The sequence below is a fragment of the Phocoena phocoena genome, chromosome 19 (assembly GCF_963924675.1).
Source record: "Phocoena phocoena chromosome 19, mPhoPho1.1, whole genome shotgun sequence".
Lineage (NCBI taxonomy): Eukaryota > Metazoa > Chordata > Mammalia > Artiodactyla > Phocoenidae > Phocoena > Phocoena phocoena.
The window spans coordinates 14,873,424-14,894,900 of record NC_089237.1 but is presented as its reverse complement, the minus strand read 5'-3'; the positions used below and the strand labels follow the sequence as shown (position 1 = coordinate 14,894,900).

Genomic DNA, 21,477 nt, shown 5'->3' with positions numbered 1-21,477 from the left:
CGCGCAGGCCACACCCTCTCCCCCCAGGGCCTCGTGAAGAAGCTGGACCGGGCGACCATCCTTAACCCTATCCGGCAGCACTAGCGGCACTGCGGACAGCTCCCCCACTTTGTCACTCCCGAGTCCAGAGAGCCCTGGGGCGGCGAGGCCGGGAGATTGAGCGTCAGAGACCGCTGGGCCCCGGGTCCCTGCGCCGAGGCTGTGAGATGGAAGGGGAGGGCACGCTGGCAGGCTGGGGTGTTCCAGCAAACTGCTGGGTCCCTCAGTTTCAGAGGTGTGTGTGTGCGTTAGGGGGCTTCTTTCTAGCCTCCCTTGTGAGAACCTGACCTAAGGCCCATCCGCCACCCCCGGGCTGCATCTCGCAGGGGGCCGCCTCGGCCCCTCCTCGGGCCGGCGCCCTTGCCTGGGGCGGGCCAGGAAACTTCGGTCCCCGCCCCGCTCCGTTAGGCCCGCGTAGCGGCCGGGGGACTTTGGAGCCGAGGAGGAAGCGCGGCGGGGCGGGGAGGTGAGGGTGTGTCTGAAGGCGGCGGCGGCGGTCGGGTTTTATAACCCGCAGGGCGGCGCGGCGCGGGAGAAGGGGCTGCACCGCGCACCGCGCCATGGGGACCGCGTCGGGCCGCCGGTGGCCGCGGCCGCCGCTGCTGTCGTTGCTGCTGCTGCTGCTGCTGCCACCACCGCCGCCTGTGGTCCTGGCGCTCGACCCCGCGTTGCAGCCGGGCAACTTTTCCGCCGACGAGGCCGGTGCGCAGGTCTTCGCAGAGAGCTTCAATTCGAGCGCCGAGCAGGTGCTGTTCCACAGCACGGCCGCCAGCTGGGCGCACGACACCGACATCAACGAGGAAAACGCGCGGCGCCAGGTGGGCGCGCGGGCCCGGGGCGGGGGCGGGGCCCGGGCGCCCAATCACAGGCGGGCGGCCGGGCGCTGGGGGGCGGGGAGTCACCGCCCCGCGTGCGCCCCCGGCCCCTGAGCGGTGGGGACAGGGCTGGGCCAGCCGGCCTCCCCGCTAACCCCCGACCCCAACGCCGTCCCAGCAAGACAGGCGGTCGGTTTCCTAGCACGGTGCTGGGCACATGCCCAGTAAGGAACCGAATGGATGAGGCTGGCCCCTCTGACCCCGAGTCCCCCCAGGTGGCAGCGCCTGGGGATGACGACGGGCTGGGCCCGCGGCAGTCTTCGCTGAGGGTGCCCGCTCTGCTCTGGGTTCTCATCCTCTCCGACTGCAACGTACCCCTCTCTCACTGTGCCTGTCACCGCTCATCACTGTTCACACTCTCTTCCCCCGCCTCTCCTGGCCCCAGTTTCTGCTCCACCGCCTCCCTGAGGCAGACTCCCCCAGTTCTTCACCCCGAGGGCCCAGGAGGAGGGAGCCGTGCTCCCACAAGCCCCAGTCTCCGGAAGCCCTTGGCCTTCCTCCCCTCCCCCGCGCCACGACTTCCCCTATTTACCGTCTCGTGCCCTCCTGGTACCCACAGGAGGAGGCAGCCCTGCTCAGCCAGGAGTTTTCAGAGGTCTGGGGCCAGAAGGCCAAGGCTCTGTTCGACCCAATCTGGCAGAACTTCACCGACCCCACGCTGCGACGCATCATCAGTGCCGTGCGCACCCTGGGCCCTGCCAACCTGCCCCTGGAGGAGCGGCAGCAGGTGGGCCCGGTGGAGCGGTGGAGGCAGAAGTGGCCTGGGTGCCCCCGTTGCCCCGGAGGGGTGGGGCCTGGCAGGGAGGGACCCTGGGATCTCTACCGGCCCCGACTGTAGGGGAAGCCCCGCAAACACAGAACGGATTCCTGAAGTACTGATTTTCCTTGGAGCTGGAGTGAGAGAAGTTCATTTCTATCAAAGCAAGTATTATGGAGCAGAAAGCAAAACTCAAGTAAAGAGAAAAGGATGAAACAGGGGTTTTCAAACTTTCTCCATAGGTGGTTTGGTTTATGGGCTTCCTCAGAAAGATTGGGAAGGGCCGAGAAGGCATCAAGGTCAGAGAATGAGAGGGATTTGCCCTCGCTCAAGGTGGTGGCTGGGCTCAGAATTGAACCCTGATCCCTAATTCTCAGGACACTAGTTTCCCAGGCTGCCTCCACTGGAAGGGGAATCCGTGCATTCATGCTCAGCTGTGCTCTGGGTGCCACAGCGTGGCCTTGCCCTAGCCACGTCCCCCTCTCCAGGCATCTCCCCTTTTCCTCCCAGCGGAAAGAGTAGAGGGCGCCAGATTACCTCCAAGGGCTGTTCATCGCTAACATTTTCTCACCTCTAACTCCCCAGTACAACTCTCTGCTAAGCAACATGTCCAGGATTTACTCCACGGCCAAGGTCTGCTTCCCCAACAAGACTGCCACCTGCTGGTCCCTGGACCCAGGTACTGCCCTGTGTCTACTCTCTCTGTCTTCGGGGGCTTCCTGCCCTTCCCCACTGGCCTGCTGCACTCAGGAGGATGACGTGTTTTTGCAGAGAGAGTGGGTAAACCCAAAGGCATTAACCTCCAATTGGGACTGGACTGTCAGATGCCCCCAGACCCCTGCTCCTCCAGGCAAACTGATTTCTGGAATCTCCAGCCTCCAGCCCCCGCTCCACCCCCACCTGCATGTGTGCTTTTTCCTCTCCCATCACAACCGGCTTTCCTCCTGGCTGCCTGGTTTTCCCTTTCATGGGTCCTCTCATTCCCCGCAAGAGCCCTCCACGGGCCTTAGACCCCTCATGGCTTCCCTTGCAAACCTCCTCCTCTCCCCACACAGCTCCCCCACCCCACCACGTACCAGGCAGCCTTGAGGTCAGCCACTCCATCCAAGGAGCCATGAAGGGTCTGCCTAGGTTTCAAGTTGTGGGTGTCCTCTTGGTGTCAGCCACCTTAGAATAATCATTTCCTGGGAACCAGGACCCTGCCTGGCTCCTTACTTTGTGTAGCTCCCAGTGCCATCCTGTCCAGCCTGTAGGTTGCCCTTGGCTTTGAGGGTGTCATGATGCTGAGGAAGTAGGTGGAGATGGTGAAGACGGTGTGGGAGCTCTGGTGAAGGCCACTGCTGAAGTCTCCAAACTGACCCTGCTCACCTGTGTCTCAGAGCTCACCAACATCCTGGCTGCGTCGCGAAGCTACGCCCTGCTGCTCTATGCCTGGGAGGGCTGGCACAACGCTGTGGGCATCCCGCTGAAACCCCTGTACCAGAAGTTCACTGCCCTCAGCAACGCAGCCTACAAGCAGGATGGTGAGCATGGCCACCCTGTCCCTTTTGTGGGCGTTTCCCTCTCATCTTCTGTCTCCACTGAGCCCCGCCCCCTGAGGCAAGCAGAGCGGCTATTACAATGACTCCGTACACTGGTCCAAGGTCACACAGATAGTGGATGGCGGAATGGGCATTAGCCCCATCGCCCTCATGCTGCGCTCCTGGCACTCCTCCCAGCCCTAGGGCTCAACTTTGCCTCTCCTGCTCTCTAGGATCTGTTTAGCTGGAGTTGGAGCAACCCGTAGTTCGAAGGTTGTAGAGCAGCAACCCCCGAGCTCTCCCTTCCAGCTAGCAGGCAGATACACTGGCCCTGAGCCGGGAGAACGGCCAGGTGGTAGCTGGGAGGCGGAGGGGCCGGAGCCTGGGGCTTCAGCTGCACCCCAACACCACCCCCCGGCTAGGCTTCTCAGACACGGGGGCCTACTGGCGCTCCTGGTACGACTCCCCCACCTTCACGGAGGATCTGGAGCACCTGTACCATCAGTTAGAGCCCCTGTACCTGAGCCTCCACGCCTACGTCCGCCGCGCACTGCACCGCCGATACGGGGACAGATTCATCAACCTCAGGGGACCCATCCCTGCTCACCTGCTGGGTAAGGACCTGGCCTTGCCACCACACATGTCCAGGGTCCTCCTCACCGTGTGTCACATTTCAGAGCCCCGCACTGCTCGATCCCCTGCACGTGAGCCCATAAAGCAGGGGACCCTTCTCACGGTCACTGCTGTTCCTACTTTTCACACGGGGACGCTGAGGCTCAGGGTGCGCGAGTGACTTGGCAGAGGGCAGAAAACTATTAAAAGGCAGAGCCAGGAGTCACACTGGAGGCTTTAGCTCCAGGTCCAGTGGAGGAGGAGAAATAAGCCTAGTGGACGCCCCAGGAAGCCAGCCCTGTGGCCCTGCGTCAGGGTTGGGAGGCAGGGGCCCTGGCACTGTCAGAAAGGACCCAGCAGCATCACCTGGGCTCACACTTGGCCTCTGCCAGCCCCAGGGAATGTGGAGCACTCGGGGGTGTGGGTGGGACTGATGTGTGAGCCAGCTGAGAGGGTGGTGGCCCTGCGGCGCCCTGGGTCCAGACACCAGGCGCCCAGGGTGCCGTTCAGTGACACACATGGGGAAGCAGACACTGGCTGGACTGGGAGCCAAGCTGTCTGGCTCCCCTCCTCTGTCTAGGGGACATGTGGGCCCAGAGCTGGGACAAAATCTACGACATGGTGGTGCCTTTCTCTGACAAGCCCAATCTTGACGTTACCAGTACCATGGTGCAGAAGGTAAGCTCGGAGTCAGGCCAGGTGGGGGCCACAGGAGTGAACCAGACATGAGGAGAGCGACGGGAAGGGACCTCAGTCCCTCCCTTTCTACAGAGCAGCAGCCTGGAGTGTGTGTCCAAGCCATGAGCTGGGGTCTGTGTCCTCGTCCTCGCTGAGCTGCCAATCCCTCCTTCCGGGGCCCCTCGGGAGTGGGGGTTGTGAGCATCGGTCCATCCACTCTAGCCAGCAGGGGCCGGACATCTGGGAAGGGAGGCCACAGAGCAGAGGTGCTTTTCATGAGCAGGGAGCTGAGCTGGGTGGGGGACCACAGACGTGCCCCTGGGGCAGCCATGGCGGGCTCCAGCGGCTGGCCCCTGACCCGTGCGAACACCCCTACCAGGGATGGAACGCTACACACATGTTCCGGGTGGCAGAGGAGTTCTTCACCTCCCTAGGGCTCTTGCCCATGCCTCCTGAGTTCTGGGCAGAGTCCATGCTGGAGAAACCAAGCGACGGGCGTGAGGTGGTATGCCACGCCTCCGCCTGGGATTTCTACAACAGGAAAGACTTCAGGTCTCGATTCGGGGGGGAGGGTTCTGGGGCTCCCAAAGGGCAGGCAGCCTGGGCACAGAGAAGCCAGTTCCCAGGCCCACCTCTAACCCAGCCCCAGCGCTGGCTGGGGGCGGGGTCCCTTCCCTGGGCAGCTTTGACAGGCAGTCAGCTCTGTACCTTAGAACAGAGGGAAAAGGCCAGCGTGTGGGCTGGGGCAGGGGAAAGTGTTTGCCTGTTTCCACCAGCTCCTTCGAGCCCCAGGGCAGTGCCTGCCTGGCTCCTTTCCCTCAGGCACCAGCCCCACCCGTTCTCTGGTCCCTGCCCCGCCCGTCCTTCACCCTCACCCACGCCCTCTCCCCGCCCCAGGATCAAGCAGTGCACGCAGGTCACTATGGACCAGCTGTCCACGGTGCACCACGAGATGGGCCACGTGCAGTACTACCTGCAGTACAAGGACCAACACGTCTCCCTGCGCCGAGGCGCCAACCCCGGCTTCCACGAGGCCATCGGGGATGTGCTGGCGCTCTCCGTCTCCACTCCTGCACACCTGTACAGAATCGGCCTGCTGGACCACGTCACCCACGACAAGGGTATGGGGGTGGGCGGAGAGAGCCCAGTGCAGCCGCCCCCCAGACCCCGCTGGATCCCACAGCAGGCCCGCACTTGTCCCCGCTCCCCTCTGCCCTTCTTGTTTCTGCCTCACTGCCCCATGTCAGGCAGGTTTGGGGATCCACCCAGACCCTCACAGCCCACCCTGAGTCCCAACTCCACTGCCCAAGCTCCCTCTTCCAAGCGGGGCCCCAGGGTCCCAAAGCCTGGCGCTCCCTTCTCTGCGTCTGCCCAGCCTCACCTCCTGCTGGCTTCTCCCCAGGCCCACCCTGTCCCAGCTGGACTCCCCTCTCCCTCTGACCTCTCTCTTTTCATCTCCCGACAGAAAGCGACATCAATTACTTGTTAAAGATGGCACTGGAAAAAATTGCCTTCCTGCCCTTTGGCTACTTGGTGGACCAGTGGCGTTGGGGGGTCTTTAGTGGGCGTACCCCCCCTTCCCTCTACAACTATGACTGGTGGTATCTTCGGTGAGCAAAACAGGACCGGGAAGGGCCTAATCCCAAACGGCCCTCCCCCCCGCTCCCGGGCAACCTGCCTCCTGCCTCCCTCCTCTCTAATGATGCCTCCATCCTCTTCCGCAAGGCATTCTTTCCTGCCTAAAACTTCCTCCGTCAGGCAGTCTCTCCTGGTTCGCCAGGATGGGGAAGGTATGGCCCGTGGGAATGTCTGCTTAGCAGACTTTTCTGCAAAGGTAAAATCAGCCTGTGTACAACCCTTGGGTCCTAAGACAATCTAACCACATCCTCTTCCAGAACCAAGTATCAGGGGATCTGTCCTCCAGTTGTCCGAAACGAAACCCACTTTGATGCTGGAGCCAAGTTTCATGTGCCAAATGTGACACCATACATCAGGTACTATTGCCCCCACTTCCAGCACACCTTTAGTCCCCTTCCCCCTACTCTGGGACCCCCATTCCCAGGGCTTGTTCCCACACCCTTCTGGACCCCTCAACGGCCTGGAGTTTGAGGGGGCCTCTCTCCCGAGCCAAGCTCGGTTCTCCCTTCTCCCCCAGGCAGCCCCTGGTCTGGCCTCTGCCCGGCGGAAGCTGGCTGGGACCTGGGTGGGCAAGGGGCCTCCACCATCCCCCTCATGCCCACCCTGTGCCTGCAGGTACTTCGTGAGTTTTGTCCTGCAGTTCCAGTTCCATCAAGCCCTGTGCAAGGAGGCGGGCCACCAGGGCCCCCTGCACCAGTGTGACATCTACCAGTCCACCCAGGCAGGGGCCAAGCTCCGGTGTGTGGGGCACAGGGAGGGCAGTGGGAAGTGAGGGGAGCGACCGGTGAAGGGCATGCCAGTGAGGGCACCACCACCAGACCAGTGGAGGGGGCCTTTCTCCCCTCCCCCTCCCTTTCTTTCTCTCGTCGAATGTTTATTGAGTGGGCCTCTTGGCTGGCGTGGGGCAAAACATGCGTTCCCCCCTTCACAGAGCTCCTAGACCCTGGGTCTTAATGCTGCCGTTCTTGCCATCCATTGGGGGCAGAAGTGGCCAGAGATGGGGCAGGTGGGCCAGGGCAGTGGTAGTGGCCCCTGGTCCGAGAGCCCTGTGCCCACTGTGCCCGCTCTGCCTGACAGGGCACTGCTGCAGGCAGGCTCCTCACGGCCCTGGCAGGAGGTGCTGAAGGACATGGTCGGCTCAGATTCCCTGGATGCTCAGCCGCTGCTCGACTACTTCCAGCCGGTCACACAGTGGCTACAAGAGCAGAACCAGCAGAATGGCGAGGTCCTGGGCTGGCCAGAATATCAGTGGCGCCCACCGATGCCCGACAACTACCCAGAGGGCATTGGTAAAGCCCGAGGGAGCCTGGGGTGGGGCGCTACCGCAGGTTCTCAGTTCCAGGCTCGGGACTAGGCCCCCAGTTCATGGTTCCCCATCAGCTTCTCCCAGCTGGGCCCTGGCGCCCTGCCTGGAGGGCCAGGCAGCCCCCTGAGCTGGTTGGCAGGGCCCTGGGGTGGGGTGGGCACATCTTTCCCAGCATCCTGGGGAGGGTATGCCCAGATCTGAGGCCCCGGCCGGGGGTTGGCTGGCAGGCACACTGCTCTATGAGGTCACACTGAGGTCACACTGCAGGCTCTGCTCTTATAGGCCAGGGGGCAGGGGCTGCAGGACTCTGCTCTCCTGCTGCCATGGGCCAAGGTTGGGCTGCTCCGGAACTGTCCCGCCTCCTCCTCCTCCTCCTGCTCTGCTGTGGGCGCCCCCTGCTGGCCCCTGGCCAGGGGACCACCGGCCAGGTGTCAGTCAGCCAGGGAACAGCCAGCAGCCAGACGGCTACCCGCCACTCAACAACCAGCAGCCCGAAAACCCAGAGCCCAAGTGGGACCAGCTGGGGGCCGGGGCGGGGAGGCTGGGGCAGCAGTGGAAGGGCAGGGGGAGTCCTGTCTGTGTCTCTCTGCTCTGTCCCACAGACCTGGTGTCCGACGAGGCTGAGGCCAGCAGGTTTGTGGAGGAATATGACCGGAGATCCCGGGTGGTGTGGAACGAGTATGCCGAGGCCAGCTGGGATTATAATACCAACATCACCAAGGAGGGCAGCAAGCTACTGGTAGGGGCCCCTGCACGCCCCCTTCCCCCCACCAGAGCTCGCGCACAGACTCAGCATACGTCTGCTCCTCCCCCAGGGGCCACCCTCTGAAACCCAAGGCACTGCAGGCCGCCCTTCCGCCCCCGACGTCACCTCAGTGGGAACAGGCTGTCAGAATTTGTGAAGAATCCCAATGGCAAATTGAAAAGCGTCCAATTTCAGGCACACACCCAGTGCCTAAACAAGTTGTCTTATCCTTAACAATCAATCCGTTGTTGGTGACAGAATAATTTGTAGAGAAATAAGTGATGCTAAAGTCAGTTTTTAAAAAGATTGAATGCTCCCGTTTGCCACCATTGAGAGGGCTATGCGTCCCCTCCAACCCCCCTCCCCGCCTGTGTGGCTGAGCGCTGACTGTAACCAAGGTGAGCCACAGAGGGCTAACGTTTCTTGAAGACCCACTGTGTGCTGGCCACTTTTCCTTGGCACTTGACATCTGTTGCCTCATTTATTCCTCAACAGCCTTGCAAAACCAGTGACCTTATTCGCATTTTACAGCTGGGACCCTGAGGCTCAGAGAGGCCACAGAGCAAATACCAGGCTGCATCTATCCTAACAGCCTTTAGGACACGGGGTGGGGTTTCCTTCTCTGCCGCTGCCATCAGATGTCTTGCTCAAAATGGCCATCTGTTGAGGGGCAGGTACTGCACACAGGATGTTATAGACAGTCCGGGTTGAAGAGGGTCTTCATAGGCAAAGGCAGCCACTTGGTAAAACCGGCCCCACCCTGACACCCTCAGTCCCTTTGGGTCCCCTCACGGCACCTCCTCCCAGGAGGCCTTTCTAGAGCTCCTGGGCCTCACGATACGGTTCCCCCGTGCCTTCAGCTGGAGAAGAACGTACAGATGGCAAACCACACTGTCAAGTACGGCACTTGGGCCAGGAAGTTTGACGTGACCAACTTCCAGAACGCCACCATGAAGCGGATGATAAAGAAGATTCAGGATCTAGAGCGGGCGGCGCTGCCTGTCAGGGAGCTGGAGCAGGTGTGTGCCTCGCGGGGAGCATGGGGCAGAGTATCCAGGGTCAGGGGAGGGTCCTAGCTTGGGGGACAGTGTCTGGCCTTCATGCTGCTTCCCCTTCCTCGATTTGCCATGTCGTGACATCTGGCACGTCAACACACACCCACAGACTTACTGAGAAGGCAGAGCTCTGGGAGCACCCGCCTCAGCTGCAGAGCCCATGTCCACGATGGTGCCGGGGGCAGAGCAGGGAGCCCAGGGCTCAAGCTCGCTGCCCCTCTTCTTCCCCCTGCAGTACAACCAGATCCTGCTGGACATGGAGACCACTTACAGCGTGGCCTCTGTGTGCCACAGCAATGGCACTTGTCTACAGCTCGAGCCTGGTGAGCACACGTGGGGAGTGAGAGGGAGGCCTGGGGAGGTTAGGGGTGCTGGCCGTGAAAGGGCGGAGTTCACTTCTGACTCATGGGGTCTGCACGCCCGGGAGACTCGCTTCCCTGTCTCCCACCGGTGGTGCTCCTCCGGCCCTGCTTAGGACCGACACCTCCTTCATCGCCGCCCTGGTCCCCTGCCCTGCCCTTGGCTCCGCCCGTCCGCTCCCGCTGGGTCCCCTCTGCTCCTCCCTCCACTCCACCCTTCAGAGCAGGTGTATCTCAAATTCATCTCTCAGGGGCTTGGACTCCCCAGTAGGGAGAGTAACTCTAGGCATTTCCCCTCTGCGCTCTTTCCTTGATCCGATCCACCTTCCCCATCTTCCCTGGCCCTTCCCTGGCCCCCTCCTCCACCCAGAAATTGAAGCCTCAGCCAGCAGAAGTCACGTCCATGCCATTCCCACTTCACTCCCTCTGCCGCCATTTGTCACTGGAAGGAGTGGGCCAGCTCTGGCCTGTCCTCTTTCTCTCACAGGAGACTGGCTGGTCCTTCTTACCTTCTCCTCTTTGAAGGAGCTCAGCCCCGACACCCCAGTACCTGCGCACAGATACACCCCCTCCCCTCTCTGACCCATGCTTCCCAGGGTCGAGGAGCCAGAGGCATAAACATTTTTCCTGAGGAATCTCCACTCAGAAACAGTCTCTTCCTGGCCCTCCGCCCAACTCCCACATTAGAACAATGACAAATAGAAGGGGAAATGGAAAATAAACAGGAGAGAGAAACAGTTTTCCTGGGACAGGGTTTGGCCTGAGGGTTGTGTATGTGGGTAGGCACGCAAAGTGGGGGGAAGGGGATGTGCATTTGTGTGCATTTATGGAGAAGAGCATTAAAGGGAGTATGGCCTTCACCCCCCATCGGTCAGCCCCTTAATCCAGGGCTGGGCCATCAGGTCACTGCCAGTAGTAAAAATAAGAAGCACCCACAGAAACAGAACACTCACATCAGCAGAGGACAAAATTCTCAAGATATGTTTTTTCCCCAAATAAAATTAACTTGAATGTACTTTCTCTGTGAAGAGTAGATAGCACATAGCATGTTTCATGATAGAGCACAAGTCCATGAGGTGTGGATGCCCGCAGGCCTCCGTCTCAGGCCAGGCCGGGCAGGAAGGGGAGCCACCTTCAGAATTGACACGTGAGCTCACACCATCCTCATCCCAGCTCTGTGAGGTAGATGTGAGCTCCGTGTAATCCATAAGCCAGGAGGCCACTCATATAGTCATGGCTTTGACAGGACACAAACGCAAGATTTCTGGCTCCCTGATGATGCTTGAATGGATCTCTGTACTTTGCCTTCACAGCTGTTCTTTTATTAATCAGTTCAGTCACAATGTGGGAAAGATGCCCTGGGCCCTGTGGGGACGTGGGGATGAAGGAGGCACTGTCCCTGCCCAGGGGCCTCCTGCCCCTGGGCCGGCATAATCCCCATTTCATAGTCAGGGAAGAAGGGGTCCCGTGACTCACCCAAGGTGATTTCGAGGTCAGGAGGAAACCGAACAAGAACTCGGGTCTTTTGACCTCCAAGCCATTTCTCCCAGGGAGGTGGTGGGCAGGGAACGAGTTGGGAGCAGCGGCTCTGGGGTCTGGGCCCTTGGTTTGTGCCCCACCTCAGCCACTTGCTGGCTGGGGAACGCAGCCGTGTCACCAAACCGCTTGTGTGGAAAGAGGGTCAAGGGCATCCCTCACAGGGCTGTTGCAGCCCTGCAGTTGCCTGAGATTGTGTACGGGAAGCACTGAGCCCCGGGCCTGGCGCCCTGTAAGCCCCATGGAAAGGGCACCAGCCTGTCTCCAATTTCCCTCGACTTGCTGCCTGTGCAGTCCCTTTCCAGTCTTACTCCACCTCTGAAGGAGGTGGGAGGTGAGCCAAGAGCTGGAGGCTTAAAGCCATCCGATCCCTCCCACCCAGATCTGACAAATCTGATGGCCACATCCCGGAACTATGAAGAACTGCTGTGGGCATGGAAGGGCTGGCGAGACAAGGTGGGGAGATCCATCCTCCCATATTTCCCCCAATACGTGGAGCTCAGCAACAAGGCTGCCAGGCTCAATGGTGAGTCCTCTCTGCCAGTGTCACTGGCTGTCGGGTCCCAGCCCCCCACGAGGCCCTCAGAAAGGTCCTCTGAAGCCCAAGAGGTGAGGGGGGAGGAGGCAGGGCGCTCAGGGGATGGTCAGGTGTTCAGAGAGCCTGGCTGTGTCCCCTCTGCAGGCTACAAGGACGGAGGGGACTCCTGGAGATCTATGTACGAGATGCCATTCCTGGAGTACGAGCTGGAGCAGCTCTTCCAGGAGCTGCAGCCGCTCTACCTGAACCTGCACGCCTATGTGCGCCGGGCCCTGTATCGCTTCTACGGGTCCGAGCTCATCAACCTGGAGGGCCCCATCCCAGCCCACCTGCTGGGTGAGGGCAAGTGAGACAGTCAACAGTATGAGGGAGGGGGCAGCCCAGGGCTGGCCAGAGGGCAGGGGGCAGACTGGGAAGGGTCTGCAGATGACACCTGAGGCTGGGGAATGTTGCCGGGGCTGGAGAGGGGTCGGGGCTGGGGGTGGGGAGAAGAGCCCCCTCCCTGCATTCGGTGCCACGTTTGCTACAGATCCACGTTACACAGGTCATCAGGGATGGGGCAGTGGGCGGAGTTCATAGGCCTGTCATGGGGAGACCACATCACCCGTCGCAGCTCCAGGCAGCATGAGGGAGAGGAGGGGGCCGTGAGTGGGAGCTGAGAAGGCCTCCCCAGGAGGTGGCATGTGAGCAGAGCCCTGAAAGATGAGAGGTTCTGACAGATGGAGAAAGTAGTCGTGGGGAGAGAAAGGCAGACACGACGTTCAGGCAAAGGGAGCTGTGAGAGTGTAGATCCTCCTCAACTTTGGGGGCCTCATTCTCCAGGGGTTGTAAACTCAGATGCCCTGAACGCATGAAGTAGGCAGTGGAAGACAATAAGGGATGGTAGGGACTGGGGCAAAGTAGAGGCTACTGGGTTCCTGTCTCTGTCGGGCCATCAGGAACATGTTTCTGGGGGCTTCTTACTGTGAACAGAGAGGCCAGGCGGGGCCATGGACCATTTACAAATCAGAGGGAGACCACCCCCATCCAGCTTTGGGTCTAGCTCTGCTCAGCCTAGAGGGTCTTTGCAGCCCAAGAGACCAGCCATTTTTGGTCCCTCTGTTGTGAGACCAGAGAATATCAGCTCCATGGCGGAGAAACACAGACCCCGGGAGGGAACACAGGTGCCCGGCTGGCCCTGGGAGCTGGGGCTTAGAGCTGAGCCCCCAAGACGAGCAGAGCAGCCAGGCCCAGGCTCGCTCCCCCCTCCCATTCTCGCTTCTCACTCGCTCTGACTCTCACTGGTTTGCACTGTAGGCTCCACTTGATGTCAGCTCAAGCTTAGTCCCCTTTGACTGTCAAAGCCTCTCCAAATGTATTTCTGCACCTTTCCACTCATTCTGAATAGCTTCCTTATCTCCACTCTTGTCTTGCGGTAAATGCAGAGGCACCAACCTCTCCAAAAGGAGGGTGGTTCTTGCCAGCTGACCTCGTAAACTGACCTCAGGTGACATGGAGAGGACAGAGCAGTGGCTGGTCACATTATGATCAGTGTTCCCTCCCCCTGCATGACGGTGCCAAGCCTAAGATCTAACACCTGTCTCTCCTCTCTCTGCCATCTCTGCCTCTACCCGCCTCCAGGGAACATGTGGGCACAGAGCTGGTCCAACATCTATGACTTGGTAGTACCCTTCCCTTCAGCCCCCAGGATGGATGCCACAGAGGCCATGATAAAGCAGGTCCGCACCAGCCCCCTCCTTGCACCCCTGCTCCTCCAGGGCACAGGGGAGGGGGACCCTGCCCAGGTGGGAGAGGGCCCTCCGATTCAGGACTCCCAGCTTGGCCCTCTCCCAGGGCCCTCCCACTGCGGCACACAGTCCATCCCCACAATCCCCAGCTTCGGCAGAGCTCCCTCTGCTTGCAGGGCTGGACACCCCAAAGGATGTTTAACGAAGCAGACAATTTCTTCACCTCCCTGGGGCTGCTGCCCGTGCCCCCCGAGTTCTGGAACAAGTCTATGCTGGAGAAGCCGACCGATGGGCGGGAGGTGGTGTGCCACGCCTCCGCCTGGGACTTCTTCAACGGCAAGGACTTCAGGTATGTCTGGGCTACAGGCCAGGGGGACCTGGTCCTGAGCCCAGAGGACAAGGAGACGAGTCAAGTAGAGGCTCCGCTGCTGTCTCCTTGGCCAGAACAGGGGACGGAGGGTTAAGAGAGTTGGGCCTGGCCGCAGCTTGGCCACTGGCTTGTGGCAGGGTCTCCTCGAGTGCTGACCAGCTCTGTCAGCCCAGTGTTCAAGGTCCCAGTCCTGGGGGTGAGCCCCACGTGAGCTGCCAGCCTTCCCTCCCTCTGTGTACAGCTGGCCCTCTCCCTGAGTGCCTGTGCCTTAACACGGAGGCACATGGGGACGTGGGGGCTTTGCACAGATCCACTCTCACCACTGATGGGCTCAGAAGCTGTCTTCATTGGAGGACAGTGTTTCAGTTACCTACTGCTGCATAACAAACCAGCCCAAAACCTAGTGGTGTAAAACAACCATTTGCTTATGCTCATGATTTTATGGGCCAAGAATTCAGGCACAGTGGAAATGGCTTGTCCTGCTCTGCAGTGGTGGAGAGCTCCACAGGGCTGAAGAGGGCTGGCATGGCTCAGTGGGGCTGTCTATCTGGGGCTGTGCTTCCGGCTGTCTGTTCGGTTCCTCAGTTTTTCTCTGTGTGGCACGTGCTGGGGCAGGGACGTTCACGTTGGGCTCCTTCACTCACGTGCTGGGCGCCTGGGCTGGCATGGCTGGAGCAGCTGGGGTTTGGTGGGACATCTCTCTCCAGGAAAGCTTGGACTTCCTCACAGTATGGCAGCCTTAGGCAGTCAGATTTTTTACCTGGAGGCTGGCATCCCCAGAGCAAAAGTAGAAGTAGCCAAATCTCTTAAAGACTAAGTGCAAAATTGGGACAGGTCACTTCTACCACATTTTATTGGCTAAAGCAAGTCACAAGGCCAACCCAGTTTCAAGAGAAGGTAAAGAAGATTCCACCTCTTGGGAGAAGTGGCAGAGATGATCTGCCACAGCTGATGAAGTGTCTTATGAGAAGAGAGGGCACAGAGATCCTGGAACAAAGCAGTCAGTTTCACTGGCTCACCTGGCCTTGGGCCCTTCCTTCAAAGGCACAAGGACCAGAGCTGTAGGGCTGGGCACAGACAGAATCAAGGGGGTGAGGGCTCTTTGGGGATCTTCCTTGTATGGGGAGTCATAGCAGAAGGTGGACAGATCCCAACCTCATTGTCACCAGGGTGCTGGGCAGCTCTTTCCCTAGAATGACAGACAAAGGGGGTCAACTGAGCTGAAGAGCTCTGGTTCGATCCAAGGGAGAATTTCTTTGGCTCACAAAAGATGGAAAGCGAGGTGCAGCCTCTGGCTTGGACTGCTCAGCAGATGTCCCTCTAGTCCTGGCCCTGAGAAATCCTGGGATGAATGTGCTTGCTGGTATTGGGCACAAGGGATGCAGAAGAGCTCAGACACTGTTGTTTCCTTCAGGAAGCCTAAGTCTTGGGAGAGACAAAACACGTAATGAGGAACCACATGACTCCCATGACCCAAGCCCTACACTGACCGTGACTGAGGGTCCCCATGCCTCTAGAGCACATACTTCATACAGTTAGAAAGCCACACGGCTGTGTGGGCTGGAGTTAGTTGTTCAGGGAAGTTGGGGGCAGAGGAATAGTCTGGAGGACCAGACGTTCGGGGCTTCTAACCCCCAGATTCCCCCTATTTCCCCTTTCGGCTTTCCTTCCCATAATGCTGTGTTCCTTGCATAAAGCAGTCCTGGGGGTATGCTCTGCCTTCAGTAAGGACAGCAGGTCCCTTTGCCCCAGGGATCCCCACTGCCCCCTTCCACACCGTCTCCCCACCCCCGTGTTCCCAGGATCAAGCAGTGCACCACTGTGAACATGGAGGACCTGGTGGTGGCCCACCACGAAATGGGCCACATACAGTATTTCATGCAGTACAAGGACTTGCCGGTGACCTTCCGGGAGGGTGCCAACCCTGGTTTTCACGAGGCCATTGGGGATGTGCTGGCCCTCTCAGTGTCTACCCCCAAGCACCTGCACAGGATCAACCTACTGAGTAGTGGGGACGGCAGCTATGGTGAGAGAGGAACGGGGAGATCCTAGTGGGCAGAGGGGCCAAGAAGGGGCAAGCCTGGGAGGTGGAGAGAGGAGACTTCATAGCCCACAGGCAGAGCTGGGACAGAACAGTGGGGAACAAGAGGGGCAACCAGCAGGGAGAGTGGGAGGATGAAACCCATACCATCCCAAGAGGCAGGTCGCAGGACCCAGAGAGGTACAGCTCACCCCGCCCGCTCCCCCCATCGCGCGCCCATCACACCCCCACTGCTAGGAGGCGGGCCTGGATCTGATGCCAGGACCCCCTTCCCTTGGCAGAAGAGGACATCAACTTTCTGATGAAGATGGCGCTCGACAAGATCGCCTTTGTTCCCTTCAGCTATCTTGTGGACCAGTGGCGCTGGAGGGTATTTGACGGAAGCATCACCAAGGAGAACTACAACCAGGAGTGGTGGAGCCTCAGGTTCTAGAATGCTGCTGTGGGCTGGGGGGGCCTCCATGGCGGGGTGTACGCACCTGTATCTGTGTGCACATGGTGCGTCTGCGTCTGTGGCGTCTAGGGGGGTGTGTGTGTGTGTAAGTGCCGTGACGCGCAGAGGCACAGCACGCAGGAGTCTGGAGCGCCCAGTGCAGGCACCATACTTCAAATCAAAAACACCAACTCTCCCGGCTTGATTCTTCCCTCAACAGGCTGAAGTACCAGGGCCTCTGTCCCCCAGTGGCCAGGTCTCAAGGCGACTTTGACCCAGGGGCCAAGTTCCACATTCCTTCAAGCGTGCCGTATATCAGGTAACAGGAAAGGGAGGAGGGTGCCATGAGGGGCAGCGCCTCCGCTCAGCGTTCAGGCTGCCCTTGCTGCTGCCCCCCAGCAGCTACCGTCAGGGCGACCTGGGCACCTGGCTGCATGGCCCACTGTGTCTGGGCCACTCACCTGTGACCATTGTTTCACTCTTGTGATGTGACAAGAGCCCGCACCCTCTTGACAGCTGAAAACAAAAACTTCACTATAACTGGCTAATGCTTATGAGACCTTTGTTAGTTAACATTAACCATGACCCACGGCCAGATCATGACCTGAGCACTGTTTTTTTATTTTTACAAGATTGTGATTCCTTTACTATATACTGAACGTATTTCCTCTGATATAACTTAAGTTGTACCTGGAATACCTTCTATCCACTAGAACTAGGATTAGAGACCCAGCTAGATTGGGAGTCTGTATTATTAGGGGCATGGGGTCATAGGCTGGGGCCCAGACAGAACTGGGTTCAAATCTCGTCTCCACAACTCTGTTTCCTTGAGTAAATTCCTCAGTCTCTGTAAGCATCAGTTTCCTCAGCTGTGGAATCCTATTTCACAGGATCATTGCAAGAGCTAACTTCTTATCACACTGTCTAATACATAGCATGTTTGGGAACTGGTGGCCATAACCCACCATTATTAAGTTACTGACTTTTTTTTTCTCTTTTAAAAATTTTATTTATTTATTTATTTTTGGTTAGGTTGGGTTTTTGTTGCTGCGCGTGGGCTTTCTCTAGTTGCGGTGCGCGGGCTTCTCATTGCGGTGGCTTCTCTTGCTGCAGAGCATGGCCTCTAGGCGCACGGGCTTCAGTGGTTGTGGCACGCGGGCTCAGTAGTTGTGGCTTGCGGGCTCTAGAGCGCAGGTTCAGTAGCTGTGGCGCACGGGCTTAGTTGCTCCGCGGCATGTGGGATCTTCCCAGACCAGGGCTCGAACCCGTGTCCCCTGCAATGGCAGGCGGATTCTTAACCACTGCACCACCAGGGAAGTCCCTAAGTCACCGTCTTAAATGGAATACAGAAACATAGCCGCGTTGTGAGTCATGCAGCCATAGCGTGAATGCACCCAGTGCAGCCCCTTTCCCTCTATGTGCTGCAGGGGAGCACTTGCTGGGGACTAGGAAGGGTGATTAGAGGATCTGGAGCCCTTCCCAGAGGTAGGGATCTGGGGACACCTCAGGGTAGAGGGCTGGGGCCCCCTGGGCTGCAAGTAGCCCAGGCCACTCGTTAGGCAGGACGTAGAGGGCACCCCAGCCCTTGCCTCCTGTGCTCCCCGGAAGGCAGTGAGGGAGGGCTTATGCCCACTGTGCCCAGTCCTCCACCCCAGCACCTGGCACAACGTCCAGCACATAGTCAAGACCTAATAAATAAGCATAGGGTGGGTGAATTCTGTCCCCGAGTCCAGGAAGAAAAAGAAAGCCTGCTCAGATGCTCCAGAAAGCATAGGTGGGCAGCGAGCCAAGGAGACTCAAGGGCACAGTGCAGACCTGACCCGGCCAGTGTGCCAGGATGACCCGCAGGGAGGGCCTCCGCCCGCCTTCCCGAAGGATTTCTGAGCTTCCAAGCTGGCACTCACTTTCACACAGAAGCCAGGCCCATGTGATGGTTAGCTTCCGAGCTCAGCACAGATAATTCTCTAGGCGGGGGTGCGCAGAGGGGATGCACTCCAAATTCTGACCAGCAGCCTTGGCGAAGCACTTTAGAAAATGCCAGGAAAGTCAGTGACACACGGCTTGTGCCCAGCCTTCAAAGCGGGAGGCCTGCCCTGCTGGTTCACGACATTCACAACCTCCCCAGGCTCGGAGAGGCGACCCCCACCTGGACCGGCAGACTTCTGCAGGGAATTCCTGCTGCCAAATTTGGGATAAAGGAGGTCCTTCGGGCTGGCCTCCCTGCCTCGTCAGAGAGGTGACCCCTTGGGCAACACCCGGCCTCTCCATGCACGTAGCCCAGGGACGGAGACCTTGCTGCGTCCAGAGCAGCCTGCCACGTCTGTCCGTGAAGGGCTCTGCCCCTGCTCCTCCTCGCCCACGAGGGACGCCCAGAGGCGCTCAGAGTAGGCCCTCCTGAGAAGTGCAGGCAGCCGCGTGGGCGTGGGCGGGAGGTGCCGGGGCGCAGGCAGTGGTGGCCGGGGCGCGGTGACGCCGCCCCTCCGCCCTGGCCCCAGGCCTCGCCTGTCCTCCCGCAGGTATTTCGTCAGCTTCGTCATCCAGTTCCAGTTCCACGAAGCGCTGTGTCAGGCGGCGGGCCACAAGGGCCCCCTGCACAAGTGCGACATCTACCAGTCCCTGGAGGCCGGGAGGCGCCTGGCGTGAGTCTCCTCTGGTGTCCCCCTGCCTGCTGTCCACCCTCTGACCTACTTCCCAGGGCCTGAGGAGCCCCTCCCCCAGCCCGCCCCCGACCTGCCCTGCGCGGGCCTCTCAGGCCGAGGGAAGCTGGCGCGGGGAGGTGGGGTACAGAGAGAACCCGTACGAGGCTGGTGCAGACGGGCAGGGAGCCTCGAGGCCTGTCCCTCTGACTCGGTCCCCTTCCCGGGGCAACCCCAGCGACGCCATGAAGCTGGGCTTCAGTCGGCCGTGGCCCGAAGCCATGCGGCTCATCACGGGCCAGCCCAACATGTCGGCTGCTGCCATGATGACCTACTTCAAGCCGCTGCTGGACTGGCTCGTGACCGAGAACACGCGGCACGAGGAGAAGCTGGGCTGGCCTCAGTACAACTGGATGCCAAACTCAGGTACCGCCACCCACCCCCCTCGGCCCCAGGCCGCCCCGGGGCTCGCGCAGGGCCAGCCCCCCCCAGGTTCAGGCAGGTGGGAGGCCGACCTCCGGGCGGCGCCCGATCTCCGGTCCAGCGCCCGATCTCCTTCCTCCCTTCCCAGCTCGCTCGGAAGGCTCCTTCCCGGGCTCCGGCCGTGTCAGCTTCCTGGGCCTGAACCTGGAGGAGCAGCAGGCCCGCGTGGGCCAGTGGGTGCTGCTCGTCCTGGGCGTCGCCCTGCTGGTGGCCACCCTGGGCCTCGCCTACCGGCTCTTCAGCATCCGCCACCACAGCCTCCACCACCCCCACCACGGGCCCCAGTTTGGCTCCGAGGTGGAGCTCAGACACTCCTGAGATGAGGGCTGGGCGGGCCTGCCGGGGAATGCGCCACCGGGAGACCCAGGGACCGGGAAGGCCCGGGGATGGGCTGAGGACCCGCCACTGCTCTCACGGCTCACCCCAGCCCTCCTCCCCCTCCCGCCCCTCCCGCCCCTCCCGCCCCTCCTCCCCCCTCCCGCCCCTCCTCCCCCCCCGCCCCTCCCTCCTCCCCCCTCCTCCAGTCCTCTGGACCACGAACCACCTTGGCCCCCTGGCCCCTGGGGACCAGGCCACCTAATATGGACCCCCCTCCCCATCTCTCTCTGAATTCAATTAAAGGTCCTGCCCTCCCCATCTGTGTCCATGTCCCTCACAGGGAAGCCAGGGACAAGGGAAGCTCTCTCACCTCCTGACAGTCAAGGGGTCACCTCTCGGGGGTCTTCATCCTCCTCCAAGAAGAGGCTGGAAAATACCCAGAGCTCTGGCCCCAGCACCACCCAGCGCCCATACCAGTCTCCCCTTCAGCCGGGGCAGCTGGCCCCTGTCCTGCCATGGCAGGCAGCCCCTGCCAGGCCTGGACACCAACCCAGGAGGGCTGTGGGCAGCAAAGAGGAAGCAGACATTCTGGGCTTCTGGAGCCCTGCCCCAGCTGTTCCATAAATGGCCAAGTCCCCCAGATGGAAGGCTCCTGGCTGCCCTCTGGTTCCCTCGGGAGGGCGCCTTGCATGCTGAGGCTGTAGAACTGGCCAACTGGCCCCGGCGTCACCTCAGGCGCCTGCCTGCCCCAGTTCCATTTCCACTCGAAACAGTGGACAGAGCCACCAGAGTATTGCCCACAGGGCCCGGGGTCAGGACCCTTCATCCCAGCTAGGCAGTAGCTGGTGCCCACGCAGGGACTGACTGCTAGGGGACACCCCTGCCCATCCCCCCAGCACATGCCCTCACCCTGAGCCTTCCTTGGAAGGCCATCATGGGTTTGAGGGAGTATCATTTTGAGAGACATTTTAAAATCTCTTATCTACATGTTTATTGTAGAAAATCTAGAAAACACAGAATAGTATAAAGAAAATAAAAGCCCTTTATGTCAACACAGAGATAAGCACTGTTGACATTTGGTGTATATCCTTCCAGCCTCTTTTTCTCAGCACATATTTTAAGTGGAGTCACAGTGTATTTACAATTGTGTAACCTTTTTACCAGTTAACATGACTAGACCTATTTTTTTAGATATTTAAATGCCAAACCTAGAAACTGGCCAAAGCCTGGCTGCCTCTGTGGAGACCCTCGGCCTTGAGCCTCTTCTCGGTTTTGCTGATGACTTGGCCCAGCCCCTAGTATCTGTCCCCCAACATCCTTTAGTCCACAGCTTTTGCCTGGCCCCCAAGTCTCCAGCTGCCATTGTGTGTGTGTGTGTGTGTGTGTGTGTGTGTGTATGTGTATGTGTCTGTGATTGTGTGTGTGTGTGTATGTGTATGTTGTACATAGACTTAATTGTACAGGCCTGTTCCATGGGGCATGACGTGGAGTTGAGGTATTTTGGATTTGCAAGAGGGTGGAAGTTTATGATTACTTAGAACAATGGAATCTATAAACATAGCCTCTAAATAGTTCCAAGCCTTCTACCACCAAAGACTTCTGTAATTACCCCCCCTCCCCAGCCTGATGTTTCAAAAGCTGTTTGCTAGACGAAGGTCACTGTCACAGCACCCCTTTCCTATCTTTATGAACGACATAGGTTCCTGCTGCCTGTCAGAGCTGTGGGCAGCGTGAGAGCAGCATTCAGCACCCAAAGGTCTGAGGTGCAAAGAAGACTTAACAGCCTTATCCACTAGGCCTCTTGAGATATT

At 59.6% G+C, this 21,477-nt stretch overlaps 1 protein-coding gene across 4 annotated transcripts; it reads left to right on the top strand.

Annotated features, from left to right (window-relative positions):
• The first annotated feature begins 599 nt into the window (after positions 1-599).
• Positions 600-19,666, top strand: LOC136138218 (angiotensin-converting enzyme). Of its 4 annotated transcripts, XM_065896842.1 has the most exons (25): positions 600-857; positions 1,474-1,641; positions 2,257-2,350; positions 3,051-3,194; positions 3,614-3,805; positions 4,384-4,481; positions 4,861-5,033; positions 5,379-5,602; positions 5,947-6,091; positions 6,377-6,475; positions 6,735-6,857; positions 7,197-7,408; positions 8,028-8,164; positions 9,031-9,189; positions 9,461-9,548; positions 11,503-11,646; positions 11,803-11,994; positions 13,279-13,376; positions 13,562-13,734; positions 15,558-15,781; positions 16,078-16,222; positions 16,450-16,548; positions 18,746-18,868; positions 19,104-19,291; positions 19,437-19,666. In XM_065896842.1, exons 1-25 carry the CDS (start codon positions 600-602, stop codon positions 19,664-19,666), a joined length of 3,930 nt encoding a protein of 1,309 aa, XP_065752914.1. The 4 variants fall into 4 exon arrangements, with proteins under 4 accessions (XP_065752914.1, XP_065752917.1, XP_065752916.1 ...); XM_065896845.1 differs by lacking the exons at positions 600-857; positions 1,474-1,641; positions 2,257-2,350; ... (7 more) ...; positions 6,735-6,857; positions 7,197-7,408 and adding an exon at positions 7,749-7,914; XM_065896844.1 differs by lacking the exons at positions 600-857; positions 1,474-1,641; positions 2,257-2,350; ... (7 more) ...; positions 6,735-6,857; positions 7,197-7,408 and adding an exon at positions 7,749-7,929.
• Positions 19,667-21,477: the final 1,811 nt, after the last annotated feature.